The sequence below is a fragment of the Astatotilapia calliptera genome, chromosome 20, assembly GCF_900246225.1.
Source record: "Astatotilapia calliptera chromosome 20, fAstCal1.2, whole genome shotgun sequence".
Taxonomy (NCBI): domain Eukaryota; kingdom Metazoa; phylum Chordata; class Actinopteri; order Cichliformes; family Cichlidae; genus Astatotilapia; species Astatotilapia calliptera.
In genome coordinates this window covers 1996878-2013226 of record NC_039321.1, presented here as the reverse complement: position 1 = coordinate 2013226, position 16349 = coordinate 1996878, and the positions used below count along the sequence as shown (strand labels likewise).

At 43.1% G+C, this 16349-nt stretch overlaps 1 protein-coding gene across 1 annotated transcript; it reads left to right on the top strand.

The window, feature by feature from the left end:
* Positions 1-2001: 2001 nt before the first annotated feature.
* On the top strand, positions 2002-16127 carry ccdc135 (coiled-coil domain containing 135). The gene is made up of 18 exons (XM_026155247.1): positions 2002-2096; positions 3045-3126; positions 3599-3737; positions 3853-3978; positions 4858-5052; positions 5144-5296; positions 5738-5956; positions 6036-6170; positions 7313-7379; positions 7530-7658; positions 8006-8134; positions 8828-9042; positions 9166-9378; positions 9490-9600; positions 9696-9791; positions 14274-14420; positions 15344-15483; positions 16064-16127. The coding sequence occupies exons 2-17, from the start codon at positions 3092-3094 to the stop codon at positions 15458-15460; spliced, it is 2226 nt and encodes a 741-aa protein (XP_026011032.1). The 5' UTR covers positions 2002-2096; positions 3045-3091; the 3' UTR covers positions 15461-15483; positions 16064-16127.
* The last annotated feature ends 222 nt before the right edge of the window (positions 16128-16349 follow it).

Genomic DNA, 16349 nt, shown 5'->3' with positions numbered 1-16349 from the left:
CAAATCATCGATGTGCAGTACTGGGTATTGTTCTAACTCCAACACTGGGTGTACATTGACTTTGAAATCCCCGTAGACTGTCACTGCATCATCTTGTTTCATTACAGGTACTATAGAAGTGGCCCACTCACTCTGGCTGACTCATTCCAGTACACCACCCTCAACAAAGTCTGTAATTCATTGTCGACCTTTGGCTTAATAGCATAAGGAGCAGATCTTGCTTTTACTTTCAGGTAAACGACTGTCAGGCTTACATCTTCACTGTGCAGCCTTCGGACTGCAGCCCAATCAAGTTTTATTTTTTCCATTCACAACTGACCAACCAGAGAACACCACGTATAATGGCAGTTCCAAAACTGACCATTGGTTCACCTCTATACGTTTTTAAAATGAGGTTGGAGGGCTGCAGTGGTAGGTGATGTAAGGTCTTTTTTTTGGGGGGGGGGGGGGGGGGGGGGTAATTTCGGAAGAATTATGTCATGAAGCTTGCCAGTTTTGTTTTTAGATTTATCTGTGGTGAATATAAAGTTTTATATTTTAAAAAATCCCTTAAAAGTGTTGTTTAGTGTTTCATGGTCATATATTGTGTTCCCAGACACGTCTTTAACAGCACATACTGTTGTTTTTTCCTTTTAACTAGTTAGCCAGAAATCGACCAGATTTATTACTATGTTCAAAATTTTGCAAGCAAAGTCTTTCTACTAAGAGTCAAACCTTAAATACTGTATGTGTAGGTTTAGGATGGAGAAAGGTTCGGGCACGTGAAACACAAGGAGAGCACAGGCAGGAACTTCTGCAACAGAGGAGAGAAGTATCACTGGACTGGGAAACAAGTGAGTGGGTTGAGTTCAGTAGTACTTGTGGATGGTATGTCCTTACCTGTAGATGCAGGCCGACTGGCATAGGAGGGGTAGCTGTGAGAGTGTCCAGGGGAGGAGTATGCAGGTGAGATGGATCCAGGTTCCAAGGGGTCCAGAGGGGAGATATATCCACAGTTGACACGACGGTCAGGAGGGCAGGCTGAGCAGCAGGTGAGTGTGAAATCGTTTGTCTGCAGGTAGACCGATAAGCGCGACAGGAGATCGCTCTGGAGACAACTGGAGATGGAAAAAACGTTAATCCAAAAACAGGGGAGCATGAATAACGAACACAAGGAAGTCCGAGTTACCACCAACGGTAGCAGGATGGCAGAGGGTGGCAGGCAGCGCTGGTTTAAGAACCCTCCAGATAATGGCCCGGAAATTAGGAACAGGTGATGTGCTGACAAAACTCCACCCCAGGGGACGAGGACGTGGAACTGGTCTCACACCCAACCAGGCACCGTTTGATCCTTCCATATACTTTTCATTTCTGATTACTTTCTCTAAGAATGTGCTTTCTCTTGTTGTCTCTTTTCACTCAGTATTTAAACTTCAGTATTTATCAATCACAGTTCAAAAGTTGGTTTCTCAAAAATGACTTATTCTGGGGTGTTTTCAGCATAATAAAATCCAAAAGGTTTCTGTTTCTCTGTCTTTTTGGCTGCTCCACTTACCTCATACACAGGCCCTTTGTTAGTTCTGATTAGATTTAAGATTTGATAATAAATTAAATTATAGCAAGAATATCTATCATCCAAAGCACATAGATTAAACTCTGTCACTTTGTGGTACATTACACCCACAAAAGCTGAGTTTTAGGCCTTTTACTTCACCTCTGGTTGGAGCTGAGACGAGGGATCTCGGTCTTCTTGACATTTTCAATGCAGGTTCAAAGGGCAATAGCTTCACTTTCCAGGCCAAGCACCCCATCTGTAGGCACACATGTTCATCTTCGAAGTGTACTTTTATATAATTAAAGGGAGGATTTTGGAGTGGCTTGACTATCATACTGAGTTCAGATCAAACTGGCCCAGGAAACAGAATAAATTTGGCATCTCTGTTTCAAATCTTCTGAAGTTTTGTTCTGTTCTAAGCCTATTAACTCCGAGGGTAATTGAATGCAGCTTACCTTCACGTCGTGACGTGTGGCTGTTACCATGGACACGAGGCAACGACAACGAGTGAGGAGTGAGTGTCACGGATGTGAAGTAGCTAAAAACAGTTAGCGGAGCCCGGGTGAGAAAAAGTTTATCCAATTTTCAAAAAGTTTGTTTGTTTCTCACTTTAGTTTGATAGTTACCGGAAATTAAAAAGCACGTTTTAAACGAGGTTACTTCTGTATGTGGGACTGCAGACATGGTTACCACAGGGAACTAAACCTGAACTGAAACGGAAATAGATGTGAATTTTATTTCAAAGAAAAAATAACTTAAATCTTGAATCTTTGAAAAACACACAGAAAAATAAAAATATAGAGCTGATAAAAACTCAAAACGACATTTTAAATAAAGAAAAGTGGAATTAATGAATAACGGGGGGACTACAAGAACTGTTGGCTTCCATTTATTCTTAAAAATAATCGAAAACATTTTATATAATCGCACCGAAGCTGCAGAGCGTGGCCAGAAGGTCCCACACAAACAGATGCTTCTACCCACGTGATGATAACATGCCCAGAGACAGCAGGGACACCGCCATGAAACTAAACTATTTATTGTATTCAAAGTTTCCTTACATTTTAAAAGTAAATGAGGTGTTGTCCAGCTCAATACGCACTACTCATTTCCAGAGCAGAACTCTGGCATTTTAAAGTTGTGTTTAAGTTTGTTTTTACAGAAGATTTTTTAGCCTCTTTTTTTAAACAATAAGAAAATACTGACAACAAGATCGAATTTGATTGAATTATTTTAATTAGCAAAATTGTTTTTAAAAAAAAAGTAGACAAGATGCTATTACAAAGTGATTCACGTGAGAATGTAAAATCATATCAAACAGGCAGTATAACAATATAAAGAAGGTATAAAATCAAATAAAACATATTACACATGAACGTTACCCAGATGCCTGTCTAAGCAGATGTGTTTTAAGCTGCGTAGTGGGGGAGGTAAACTCTTCCACAGCATTGGAGCTGGTGTGCTTTTCTCATGTTTTTTTTTCATGTGTGTGTTTATGTGCAAACTTCAGGCGCACATAAACATAATTAACCTTAATCCAGGAGGAGCACAGCCCTGATGGAGCAACAAGTTGCTGCTTCCGAGAAGCTTCTGTAAGTTCTTTACACTCATTCAAAAACTACACACACAGCTGAAGAAAATACAAGACAAGCAAAGAGCTAGTTGTCTAGACAAGACTGTCAGGGAGTTCTGGAGGTTTCTTCCTGTTAAAAGGGAGTTTTTCCTTCCCACTCTCGCCAAAGCCTTTGCTCACAGAGGGTCGTCTGATTGTTAGCTTTTCTCTTTTTCTCTTGATTACCCCTTTAAAGTCTGAACCATGAAATAACTGACAGAAAAATCTAATTTATTTAAAATAGAGGTTTAGTTTTGTTTGAAATCTATTCTGCAATTTATTAAGATTTTTCTGAGAGAAAAATTCCCACCAATGATGTAGAAGTCTCAAAAGCTCAAATACGAAACATTAGATGTTCAGGGGTTAATGTAGGCTCTTTACCCTACAATGTAAAGCACTGTAGGGTAAAGCTGGTGGCTTTGAGGTCGTCTTCACCTGTTCTCCTTCTTCAGGCCCAAGTCCTACAGGAGCAACTCTCCAGAAGAGATTCGACTGTTAGCCATCGCAGAAAACTTCCAGCGTCAGTACTCGCACTTGTGTCCTGACCGCAAACAGCTGCTGCTCTGTCCTGTAAACGAATGTGGAGTAAAGGTAGGTTTATCTCACTCAACCTTTTTGTCTCTGAAGAACAGATCCCATCGGACCTTCACATCTGCAAACACCCTAAATACTTTCTGCATCGCCGTCTGTCTCTTCTCATATTCAGAAGTTTGTGTCGACGTCTCTTCGTCCAACGCCGACCATCCACTGTGAACTGTTCGACTGGCAGGGCTGTGCCTCTTTTGTGGCCGACTTCCTGTCGTTGGTCCCTCTGGATCCGCCCGTGGAGCCGGTCAGAGAAATGTTTGAGTTTTAGGAGCAAACCAAATATTTTTTGTATTCTGTGGTTGAGAGTTAAAGCACATGTTAGAGAGGACGTCTTTTATTCTGCTGTTTCTGATTTGTGAAACCGTAATTTTCATCATTCAGATAATTATTGCATATAATGTCATTCTAAAATGACAGGCTGCTTGTGTTTAGCTGCACATTAACTGCACGTCATCCTGTCATGTCTGTATGCAGACACCTCACATGACCAGCAACTGATGATGTCACACTCAGAGAAACGTGTTTCTGAGAAGCTGAAACTGGAGCTGGACTTGGTTCTGTTTGTACTCTAACAGAGATCATTTAGCAGACAGATCGGTGCAGCATCTGCAGGGATGAGGAGTGTTTAGGTGAAGGGAGAGTTCAGCCCGAAGGCAAAGAAAGTTCATCTGCACCCAGCAGCCTCTCACCTGCTCAGCTCCATGTCAGACAAACACATGGTCAAGACTTCCTCGGTCCTTGTAGATGAGACCAGAGGAGAAAGTTCAGACTGCTTTAAGCTGATAGAAAAGAAACAGCAACTCAGATTTGGAGTACAGTGACCCAGCCTGTGCTAACAGCCACTGCTCCTGTGCAGCATCTGGACCTCTTCACCTGACTGTCATGCCTCTGAGAGACTCAAGTGCAGATTTTAGAGAATCAGGATGTTTTCCACAGCTTCACTTGTCAGACGCTCTTCTTTCTTTTATATACAGTCATTGTTCTGAACATGTTTCAGCTTTTCAAGATGGTGGATGACAAAAGAAACAAGGCTGCAGAACATAATCACATTCACATCAATAAATGCACACATGCGTGCACCTTCTCTCAGTGTGTGTCTGATTGTGCGTGTCTCCCATTGCAGCCGAAGGTCCTTTCCTCTCCCACCTCGGTGCTGCAGAGTCAGAGAGCCACGTGTTTTGAGTATGCCACTCTGCTGTGCAGCCTGCTGCTCGGCGAAGACTACGATGCCTACTGCGTCAGCGGCTACGCCGTCAAAGAGATGTGTCTGCTCGATCAGAGCATGCAGCAGTGCCCCCTGCTGGACCCCGAGGTCAAGGTAAGTGCGTGCAGCGTGCACATGTGGTCGACAATCAGATTGTTGACTGCCAGATGTGAAAGTGACTTCTTGGTTGTGTGTTTGCGTGCAGGCTGTGCAGGATGTGACCCCAGAACAGAAGGACCAGGATGATAAATACTCAGTGAAGCTGCAGCTGCAGCTCAAGAGTCGTTTTCTGGCCGAGCAAGAGAAGAAGAAGCAGGAGGCTGAAGCTGCGCTGCTTGTAAAACAAAAACAACAAGAGGTAAAGTGATCTTTTCTCTACAAGAGCGACTGCATCTATGCTGCAATAAAGGCTCTCATGAGATATGACATTTATAGGCTAAGAGTCACATGCACAGGATCTATGTAAGAACGTCTGTTTACAAGACGAGGTGGTGTTTACCCTGCAACAGCAGCTCATCCTGGGTGCCTTTAACATAAGCTTGTCTGTCTTTTACTTTCTGTTAATTAAAATTAAGTGTAAGATCATATAAAAGCATTTACATAATTTAATTTGACTTTTAAACTGTAGCTATTTTTCCTCCTTTGCGTTTTTCATGTTCATCGATGTATCTCATGTGTTTTCTGTTGGATTTTTATGAGACTGGTTTGAAGTGTTATACAAATTCACTGAATATTCTGACTGAAGATCAGTAATGATGGTGTATGTTGTGTCATCACTATGAATTCTCTGTGCGAGCAGGAGAAAGATCGGCAGCTGGCCGACCCGCTGCGAGGCCTGCGGGTGCACTGCTGGGTGCTCGTGCTGTCGGGCTGTCGGGACGTCCAGGAGAACGTCTTCGTCGACCCTCTGACTGGGATCAGCTACCCCACCAACAGTGACAACTTCCTGGGCATCGAGAGTGTGTGGAACAACCTCAACTACTTTGTGAACATGCAGGACTGCAGTAACGGCTGTGCTGTGAGTCCATGTGCACGGTTAGAGTCAAAATAGCAGAGGCAGAACGGAGCAGGTTTGATGAAATATTCTGCGTGTGTAGGACATGATGTTTGACCTGGATGATTTGAAAACGTGGGAGCCAGTCTTGTTTGGAGCATCAAGCAAAAAGCAACTGATTCAAGAAGTCCTGAAGAGAAAAGAGGCTAAAATGATGGGCAAAGGGAACCTGGTGCAGGTACCGAATGCATGTGTGTTTCTCTGGGTGTCAGAAAGCAAAAACCTTAGCTGATTGAAATTTGTATGTTCTCCTCAGCAGGCCTGGAGCTCTTCTAGCTTTCATACATATAAGCCCTAATGTCCTGAAAGGAAAATCAGAAATCAAGAAAATCTCTGGCTCTTTGGGGACAAGGTGCATTAAAATGTGCTTCCAGGCTGTGATACACAAATGGCAGCAACAAGCATGGAGCAGGGGTCACCTGTATTTCAGTATATTTGATCCACAGTTAATATCATCAAAAAATACCACATATACCAACCCCAGAAGAAGTCAAAATACTGCTGTAGAAGCTGTAAATAAATTCTCCTGGCTAGCCTACGGGCTAAGAGGGACTCACATAAAGTCCCTCCTAATTTAAAGCTCTGGTTCAGACTGACATTTATAATATAACAAACTTTTATTTTCTAAATCCCTAATAGAAAAAAAAGGAACTTACCTAACTCCAAAGAAAATCAAATCTACAAAGATAATCTACCTAACGAGCACATAAACGTGAGAAAACGAGGATCACAAAACAAAAGGAGCCCACAGAGACAATCACAGCAGTGTAAGCCCGCAGAACCCAGCACGCAGCCAAAATCGCTCCACAGACCGCTCTGATGACTGATCACCCAATCAGGACAGAGGAGGTGGAGCCTAATGCCTCATTTGGGATTTAACAATAAATACAACAATGTACGACCGAGACAATCGTGCATTTTTACTTCATTAAAGGAAATTTAAAGGAAATATTTGACCTCTCTGACTGAATGACAAATGAAAGGATGAGGCTCTTAAACAGTTAGTACACACTTGCTTCCTGCTATCAACAACTCTGTTAACAACAGTTCTTCTTTCAACATTAGTAATTTAAACACTCAAACGAGACTCTCAGAGTGAAACGCTGGTGTCCTGTGCTGCAAAAGTTATGCTGATATTTTCAGCTCTGTGTTGTCATTTCACTTCTTTTCATTTATTTTTTAGTACATTTCTATTAATTTCCTGAGACGAACTGATTCAGGTCATTTTGTGAATTTAAATTTAAATTCCAGCTCCAGCAAATGAAACACGATTTTACTGTGAATACAATAAATGTAAATTGAACTTTCTTTGTCTCGAAGGAGGGCGGGCCCAACGTTTTGGAGATGCCGAGATCCTGGGTCAGCTACATTGCCATCTCAACAGAAGGTAGGCTCTGTTTGTACGAACATTACCTTGTACATTGTTCACCAGTTTTACTTCAGCTTTAGGAGTTCAAGATTTAACCTCTAGAACCCAAACAGACGTCACCTGATGCTGTCAAACCTGCACAAATACTGCCTCTTCTTTATTATTCAGCCCTGAAGAACCGCTGGCCAGGAGGAAAGAAGGTGATCCGCTACAAACAAGCCCAGCTGGAGAGGTTTGCCACGTCCAAAAGGTTATACGGCGTTGTCACACGACTGATCAAATACAAAGACCGAGGCTGTGAGTGCCAGAGAAACACGCTTTTCTGTCTTCATGTAGACGTGAATGTGCTTTTCTTTACAAGGAAAAAAGGGGAATTCATGAGTTTCTGGAAAATCTTTCTCAATCGATTTGGTGCAGTTCTCCAGCAGGAACGTCTCCCAGCAGCGCTCCTCATGCACTCCTCAGACGTTCTCAGATTCCTGAGATTTTCTCAGTGTACTAATCTTTTTAAAGTTGGTTTGTAAAATATGTAGTTTTTGATATTTTTAATAAATTAGACAACTTCTTTTATATTTTTAGTTCGTTAGTGAGATGATTTATGGTTGTGTTGTTTGTAATGAGTAACCTGTGAGTGTGCGTTGAAGGCACTGAGGTCGCCACAGTGAAGGAGTGGTATCAAGGCAGGAGCGACTTCCTGGAGGAGAAGGAGGTGGACAATATCAATAAGATCACCACAGAGCGCTTCAGACATGGAAGAAAACGTCACCTGCTGTGTAAGCTGGCTTTCTGCAGCCGTCCTCAGAGGCGCTGTGTAGTAACATTTTTCATGTTAGGTCTTAATACAGTGCAGCCGAAGGCACCTAAAATACATCTGACAAACACCAGCAGCTGTTTTATTCTAGAAATCATCAGTTTAAGAAAGTTTGACTCAGCTAACATTACAGCTCGGCTCAGGCTGAACATCCTAGGTAACACGATGGCGTCATAATCTGTGATATAGATAAGAGCCGATGGGCCCTTTTTAGCTGCTCAGCGTCTGATTGTGGAGTTTGCAGACAAACAGACAAAGAGAGACTTCATGTGTTATACCATCAGTCTAAGTTGGGGGTATTACTCATTCCAGAATGACTTGTCGTTAGCCAATGAGCATGCAGTTTGATGGTCATACCCTCCCCCAAAACAGAAACAGCAGTGTTCATCACGAGCTCTCAGTACGGGACTTCGTAGCCCAGTGGGCAATGTTATGATGGCGATGTCTGTCTTTTACACAGTCTATGACTGAGTTTTGGCGTCAGCTGCAAGCTCCCGAGGAGCTCAGACATGCAACTGAACGTTGTCACTTGCTCCATGTGTGAGCCTTCAGCAGCTTTGGAGTGAGCAGGAAAATAGTGACTCATTCTAAATGATAATGTCAGAGAAGTGATGAACGAGTGAGCTGAGAGTAGGTGTGTTTCTTTTTCGTTCAGTTTTGAGGGTCAAATCACTTACTGTGGGCACTGAGGTTGAAATGCACTTCAGCGGTGCTCGCGTTGACGACTTGGTGCGGAGGGTGCTGTCGCCGAAAGAATTAATCGAGCTCTTCGAAGGCCGGAGCGACTTCCTCCATTACCGGCACGTCTACTTCAAAAAACATATCCAGCTGCTCAGCGAGAACTCACACATGGAGGAAGTGCCCATACTGGTAAATGACAGGAAACAAACACACAGATCACTTCATAAATCTTCGTAAAGATTGCTTTGTTTTTAAAAGCCACAGGATGCTTATGTGGATGTGTTTGGTTTGTTTTGTTTATTGCTCATCCAGAAAGTGGTAGAGCGTTTCCATAGAAACGGCTCCAAACCAGCCAATGAAGACGTGGCTGAGCGAGTGTTCCTGATACCAGAGAAACTGATTGAGTTGAACTACCACTTAACGGAGGACCGATTGATCCCTTCAAAGATCAGCTTCATCAAGCCACTGGGCTCAGAAAAAAGGAACGCACAGGAAATCTCTCTTGACATGATCTCCACCTTCCAGGTACACGTCGCAAATGCATGACAATACATACAGCAGATATCACAGTTACATTTTTTCAGTCTAAAAGCTTCTAATCTGCCTCTGGGTTCATGCACTCCACTGATACTTAAGATGGATCTATCTGCGAAGCCGTTTACAGCCGTAACCCTGCATAAGATGCTGGTGGAACTGATGGAGGTTGAAGAGAAGGTGACTCATCATGTTATGTGGTCGGTGAAAGAGGTAACCACACCCTGGATTAAAAGAGTTTTCCCAGGGTAATGAGGAAAAGTACCTGTAAGTTCAGTTAAAGATGTTCTGTATTGATGTGTGAACAGATGAGAGACGTTGTGACCCTCCGTGAAAAGGAGACTAAAGAAATGAAGCTGTGGAGCCGAGCAGCTGCCCTCGTCCACAGCAGGAAACAGAAAAAGGTGAGACACCAGCTGTTTCTTTCTCTGCTCCTCACATTCCCCGACTTTTGTTGCCCCCCTTCCACATTTTTGAGATGTGTTGCTGCCATCAAATTCAAAGCAAGATGTCCCAGTGAAATGCATTTGTATTTTATTTGGATTTCACACAACATTCGACCTCCTTCACAATAGGGGATATCTAACAGCTGTTTTTACAATCTTCGACTACTTTAAGAAAGTTAAACATTTGACTCACTGAAAATTTAGTAGATTATATATCAAATAAAGACTTTTACAAATATTTACACACAGAAATGTTGTTTAAAAGAAGACCAGGTCCCTCGAGATTCCAGATGATTCACATCTGTTAGTTTGATTTTTTCTTAAGTACAAGTAACACAATCAGTTTACATCCAGATTGTGCTCAGGCTTGAATCTGGATAAACGTTCATGGCTAAGAACTTCCTGGTATACTTTTTTTTAATGTGTAATAGGCAATGATCTGTTGAACAAGATTGTGTGACTGGCTTTCAGAACTTCAGTGTGTAACGTGTAAATGTTCACATATATACAGATCTCTGTACTAGTGATGTGAATTCCAGCTCCTTCGGCTCCCAACCGACTCTTCAGGTTGTTTTGCTGCTTTAATTTATTTATTAGCAACAACAATATACAATTATGCACAAAAGGAATTACTAAAGTTTAAAAAAATGTGGTTTTATTTATATATGTTTATAAATAAATGCAGTGGCCCCAAGAGACAAACTCCAAAACACATTGCCAGCGTTAACTGAACTTCCAAAACAGAGCTGCCTAGATCAAATTCAATTACATAACTGAAAGCAATATGCATTGTTTGTGTATTTATACACACATATTCAAATGATTAAAAATGTTCATTTACCTGTTACTACCACACACCAAATCCAGTCGTTGGTACTTCCTGGCTTGTGTAGCCACGAGGTAACAAAAGCTAAACGCTGCGCCCGAGCGTCCTGGAGCACTGCTGTTGTGTTTTCAAATTTGTACGTATTTTGGAGTTTGTACGGGCCATCGTGAATATACTTTTATTTATTTACTCCACATAAAATGTAATAAATAAGCTATATAATGCAAAAAACAACTATTCACATTTAAACTTTTAACTATTTAAATTTTCAGGTTTTTCCTTTTAAACAAATTTAAAGTGAAACAACACAAAATACTGCAAACCACAACACAATAACATATAAATTACAATATGAAAACAAAAAGAAGATGCACGTCCTCTGTCACAGCGGTCCTCAACCTTTTTTGTGCCACGGACAGTTTAATGTAAGACAATATTTTCATGGAGCCTTTAAGGTGTCGCGGATAAATACACCAAAATAAAATGAAACTGCAGCTTTACCTAATGTCAGCGCTACTGTTACTCATTTTATATTAGGATTTAAAAATCTAGCTGGTGTTGGCCTGGGGAGTAACCTTCAGTAATAGTAATAAATCACACACCAATACTACATTCAATACATTACAAAATACATTTTGGGGCATGTATTCTGTAATCTGTAGTGGAATACATTTTAAAACAAACTTCCCATCCAATTCTATTTATAAAGCACTTTAAAATACGCAGCACAGGACCAAAGTACAGAAAATAAGTTAAAAACAATGGAATAAATAAAAAATAAATAAAACACATAATACATAAAAATTAAAACAGCCCTATATTAAAAAAAGAACACAAGATAAAACAGCATAGGCCTTCCCAACACTGGTGGTGAGTCACATGGCAGGGTCAGGTGTGGCCCTGCAACAAGGGAGAAGCTGAAAGCAGATTCTTCATTGTCATTCAGTACAGAGAAGGTCCGGAGAGAAGCACAACAGTCTCCACCTATCTAGACCTCCACCTAACACAGTGGAGGCTCTGTCATGGCATGGAGCTGCTTCTTTGCCAGTGGTGTTTGAGATCTTTTAGAGCGGTGGCCCCCAGGCTGTGGAATGCTCTCCCGCCATCATTACCTTGATTGGATTTATTCTTTTAAAAAGCAGCTTAAGACTCGTTTATTAACATTGGCTTTTTTGTATCTCTGTGAAGCACTTTGTGGTTTTTATGCTGTGAAGAGTGCTATATATTGCTATAGATTGGCAACAGTTTTATTTTTTAGCATCGCAATCAACCCAAACATGCTGCCAGTGCAGGAACAACATAGGTGGGGAGGAAATCACCCAGTGGGTCACTATCAGTAGTGGACTGGCCTCACCAGAGCCTGGATCTCATCGTTACTGAAGCAGTGTGAGATGGTCTCCCAGAGAAAAGGACCAAAGGCAGAAACGTGGAGTCTGGGGACGGACTTGTTTTCTGAGTCTGCCTCAAGTGGCCATTAGAGGAACTGCAGCTTTTGATACTCAGGCGGTTTCATTTTTCAGCTCTGGAGTTTAATGATGGATGAGGCCCGCTGTCTATCTGTGGAACCTCTTTAACAGGATCAATGCACGTAAAGCTCCGGGTCCTGACAACATTCCTGGTCGTGTACTGAGAGACTGTGCAGTGGAACTCACTGATGTCTTCACAGACATCTTCAACATATCACTCATCCAGGCTGTCGTCCCCACATGTTTTAAAGCCACCACAATCATTCCGGTTCCAAAAAAGTCATCTCCCTCCTGCTTTAATGACTACCGTCCTGTTGCACTTACTCCCATCCTGATGAAGTGCTTCGAACGACTAGTCATGCAACACATCAAGACTGTCCTGCCCCCCTCCCTGGATCCCTTCCAGTTTGCCTATCGGCCCAACCACTCAACCGATGATGCCATCTCCACTGCACTCCACTCGGCACTCACACACCTGGACAAAAATGACTCATATGTTCGAATGCTGTTCATAGATTTCAGTTCAGCATTCAACACCATAATCCCCCAACAGCTCACTCAAAAACTGGTCCAGCTGGGGCTCAACACCTCACTGTGCAACTGGCTGTTGGATTTCCTCACCGGAAGACCTCAAGCAGTACGGGTTGGCAGTAATACATCCAGCACCATCATTTTAAACACGGGGGCCCCGCAGGGATGTGTGCTGAGCCCCCTCCTCTTCACTCTGCTGACCCATGACTGCACTCCATCATACAGCTCCAACCTCTTCATCAAGTTTGCGGACGACACAACGGTGGTGGGTCTCATTAGCAACAGGGATGAGACCGACTACAGAAGTGAGGTGAGACGCCTGGCCACGTGGTGTGCTGACAACAATCTCTCTCTGAATGTGGAGAAGACGAAGGAGATTGTTGTGGACTTCAGGAGAATGCACACCCAACATGCTCCTCTGACCATTGACGGAGCGTCTGTGGAGAGAGTGAGCAGCACCAAGTTCTTGGGTGTGCACATCACAGAGGATCTCTCCTGGACGTACAACACCACAGCACTGGCCAAGAAATCACAGCAGCGTCTCTTCTTTCTCCGCAAACTAAGAAGAGCAGGAGCACCAGCCCCCATCATGTACACTTTCTACAGAGGCACCATCGAGAGCATCCTGTCGAGCTGCATCACTGTGTGGTTTGGAGCCTGCAATGCGTCCTGTCATAGAACCCTCCAACGCATAGTGAGAGCTGCAGAGAGGATCATTGGTGTCTCTCTCCCCTCCCTCCAGGACATTCACAGCACCCGTCTCACTAAAAAAGCCCTTTGCATAGCGGCTGATCCCACGCACCCAATGCAAAGCTTCTTCAAGCTGCTGCCGTCGGGGAGGAGACTGCGGAGTCTCCAGGCCAGGACCAGCAGGCTGAAGGACAGCTTCACCCATCAGGCTGTCAGGAAGCTTAACTCCCTCCCGATTCTGCCCCCTCTCCCCTCTTCTCCTCCACGGTCTCACTGAACTCTGTCACACACACACAAACACACACACTCTCTGACTCACTCACTGGCCTGCACCAGTTACCAGTCACTTTGTGGAGCATTGGACTGCCATTACCTCATAAGACTTTGTTGTTACACTTTCTCTTACCGTACACTACTAAATCTCCATTTGCACTATTTGCCTATTTGCACTACTCTGCCTGGTTTACACTCAATGTCACTTACCCATTATATTGTATATTGTATAGCTTTCTTGTTATATGTAAAATTGTATTTATTTAAATTTTTACTTTTTAATTATTTTACTTGCATTTTTTAAATCACTTTTATATTTAAATATATTTAAATGTTCATTTGCTATTTATCTAGGGATTGAAGAGTAACGCAATTTCTATTCTCCGTATGTCCTGTACATGTGGAAGAATCGACAAATAAAGTTGACTTTGACTTTGACTTTGACTTTGAATATCAAAACAGCATTTTAAAAAAATGAATTAAACATCTGTCTTTTAATTTGGAGTAATATTGTCTAAATCTCTTGCTGCTGTTATAGGTTTTGATCTTCTTTGTTATTTTTTTTTATCTCAGGTGTTTGTTGCAGTTTATTTTCTTTTTTTTAAAATGATTCTTGTTGCATCAATCCTTTTGACTATTTGTGCTTTTTTTCAGGAAAATGGTGAACTTAAAAACATTTTGCAGAAGTATCTGTCTGAGGAGATCGACAAAGACCAAGATGTGAAGAAGGAAGGCCTGAATCCATATTTTGACATCGAAACAGAGGAGAAAATCAAAATCATTCAAGAACAATACATGAAGGTACCAGTGAAGCCTCACACAGTGACTCTGGGTGACCAGTCTTGTTTGCTGCACAGGTGGGCCTGTATAGTAAAATGGTAAATGGCCTGTATTTATATAGCGCTTTACTAGTCCCTAAGGACCCCAAAGCGCTTTACATATCCAGTCATCCACCCATTCACACACACATTCACACACTGGTGATGGCAGCTACATTGTAGCCACAGCTGCCCTGGGGCGCACTGACAGAGGCGAGGCTGCCGGACACTGGCGCCACCGGGCCCTCTGACCACCACCAGTAGGCAACAGGGGAAGTGTCTTTCCCAAGGACACAACGACCGAGACTGTCCAAACAAACTGGCAACCTTCTGATTACAAGGCGAACTCCCAACTCTTGAGCCACGATCGATGGTTCTGTTGTCTGGCTTCATAGAAGTCATTTTTATTTTTGGATGTTTGATAAGTAAATTTGGGTAAATACACTTTGCAGAAACTTGTTACAATCCGTCCAGGTTCTTGTCCTTTGGTGGACGGTAAAACCTTCTCGACGGGTGCCAGAATTCTTTCCTTTGATAAAACCCTGGACAACGTCTCATCTCAGACTAAAACAGTCATTTGATGTACATCAGTGTTTTCTTTTAGTTAGATTTGTAAGTACATAATGTCCATTGATGTAACAGGATCCAGAATCTGGGGTAAAAATGTGCCAAACTGAACATGTGACCCGGCATGCTGCTTTAACGGAAGATAAAGGCTATAACAGCTTGTTTTAGGCAGATAAACTAAGAGCTGTGCAAGATAAACAAGGACTGTTTGGACTGTGAGTCACACAAAGCTCTTCTAGTAAAGTACAACAATAATATGTGGCTGGAAGTCAGAATGGTGACAACAGAAGCAGCGAGGGTTCAAACAAACTGACATGGTTGTTAAAAATGTGTGTTCAGGACATAGCAGAGGTGGAGAAGACGCAGGAGGGGTTAAAGATGAAATTGCACGAACTGAGAAAACATCGGGAGCGGGACCAGCAGCAGCACTGCAACGAGATAAGAAGCCAAGTTTAAGCCGCCCTGCAGCAGCTGCACATGTACCCACACCCACCTCAGCCCAATTTTCCAAGACACACCCAAAGATTCACGTTTAAAAACACAAACTTATTGTGCGTGTGTGTGTGCGTGTGTGTGCGTGTGTGTGTGTGTGTGCGTGTGTGTGTGTGTGTGCGTGTGTGTGTGTGTGTGTGTGCGTGCGTGCGTGTGTGTGTGTGTGTGTGCGTGTGTGTGTGCGTGTGTGTGTGTGTGTGTGTGTGTGTGTGTGTGTGTGCGTGCGTGCGTGTGTGTGTGCGTGCGTGCGTGTGTGTGTGTGTGTGTGTGTGTGTGTGTGTGTGTGTGTGTGTGCGTGCGTGCGTGCGTGCGTGCGTGTGTGTGTGTGTGTGTGTGTGTGTGTGCGTGCGTGCGTGCGTGTGTGCGTGTGTGTGTGTGTGTGTGTGCGTGTGTGCGTGTGTGTGTGTGTGTGTGTGTGTGTGTGTGTGTGTAAGTGCGTGCGTGCGTGTGTGTGTGCGTGCGTGCGTGTGTGCGTGTGTGCGTGTGTGTGTGTGTGTGTGTGCGTGTGTGCGTGTGTGTGTGTGTGTGTGTGTGTGCGTGCGTGCGTGTGTGTGTGTGTGTGTTCAGGGATATGCGGAGCAGAGAGGAGACACACAAGGATGTTCAGGAGGATCTCTGCCAGGAACTGAAGCTCTCCTCTCTGACGGACAGCTGAGCCGCACACACCTGTCGCCTTTTTGTTTTAACAGTAAAAACAAATATTGGTGTTTATTCGTTACACAACCAAATGATACAACTACACACGTGTCTGCTTTTGTTTGCTTTGTTTTTCTTCATCTTTTTATTTTTGACATTTAGATTTTTCAGGCCATGTGTAAGACTTCATACAGGAGGGTCCTCTGTACACGACTGC

Excerpts from the sequence above, each read along its gene's own strand:
- ccdc135 (XM_026155247.1), top strand. The coding sequence starts at position 3,092 with ATGGAGCAACAAGTTGCTGCTTCCGAGAAGCTTCT. Across the intron at positions 3,127-3,598 it reads GCTGCTTCCGAGAAGCTTCT|GCCCAAGTCCTACAGGAGCA; the intron begins GTAAGTTCTTTA and ends CTCCTTCTTCAG. Across the intron at positions 6,171-7,312 it reads GCAAAGGGAACCTGGTGCAG|GAGGGCGGGCCCAACGTTTT; the intron begins GTACCGAATGCA and ends TTTGTCTCGAAG.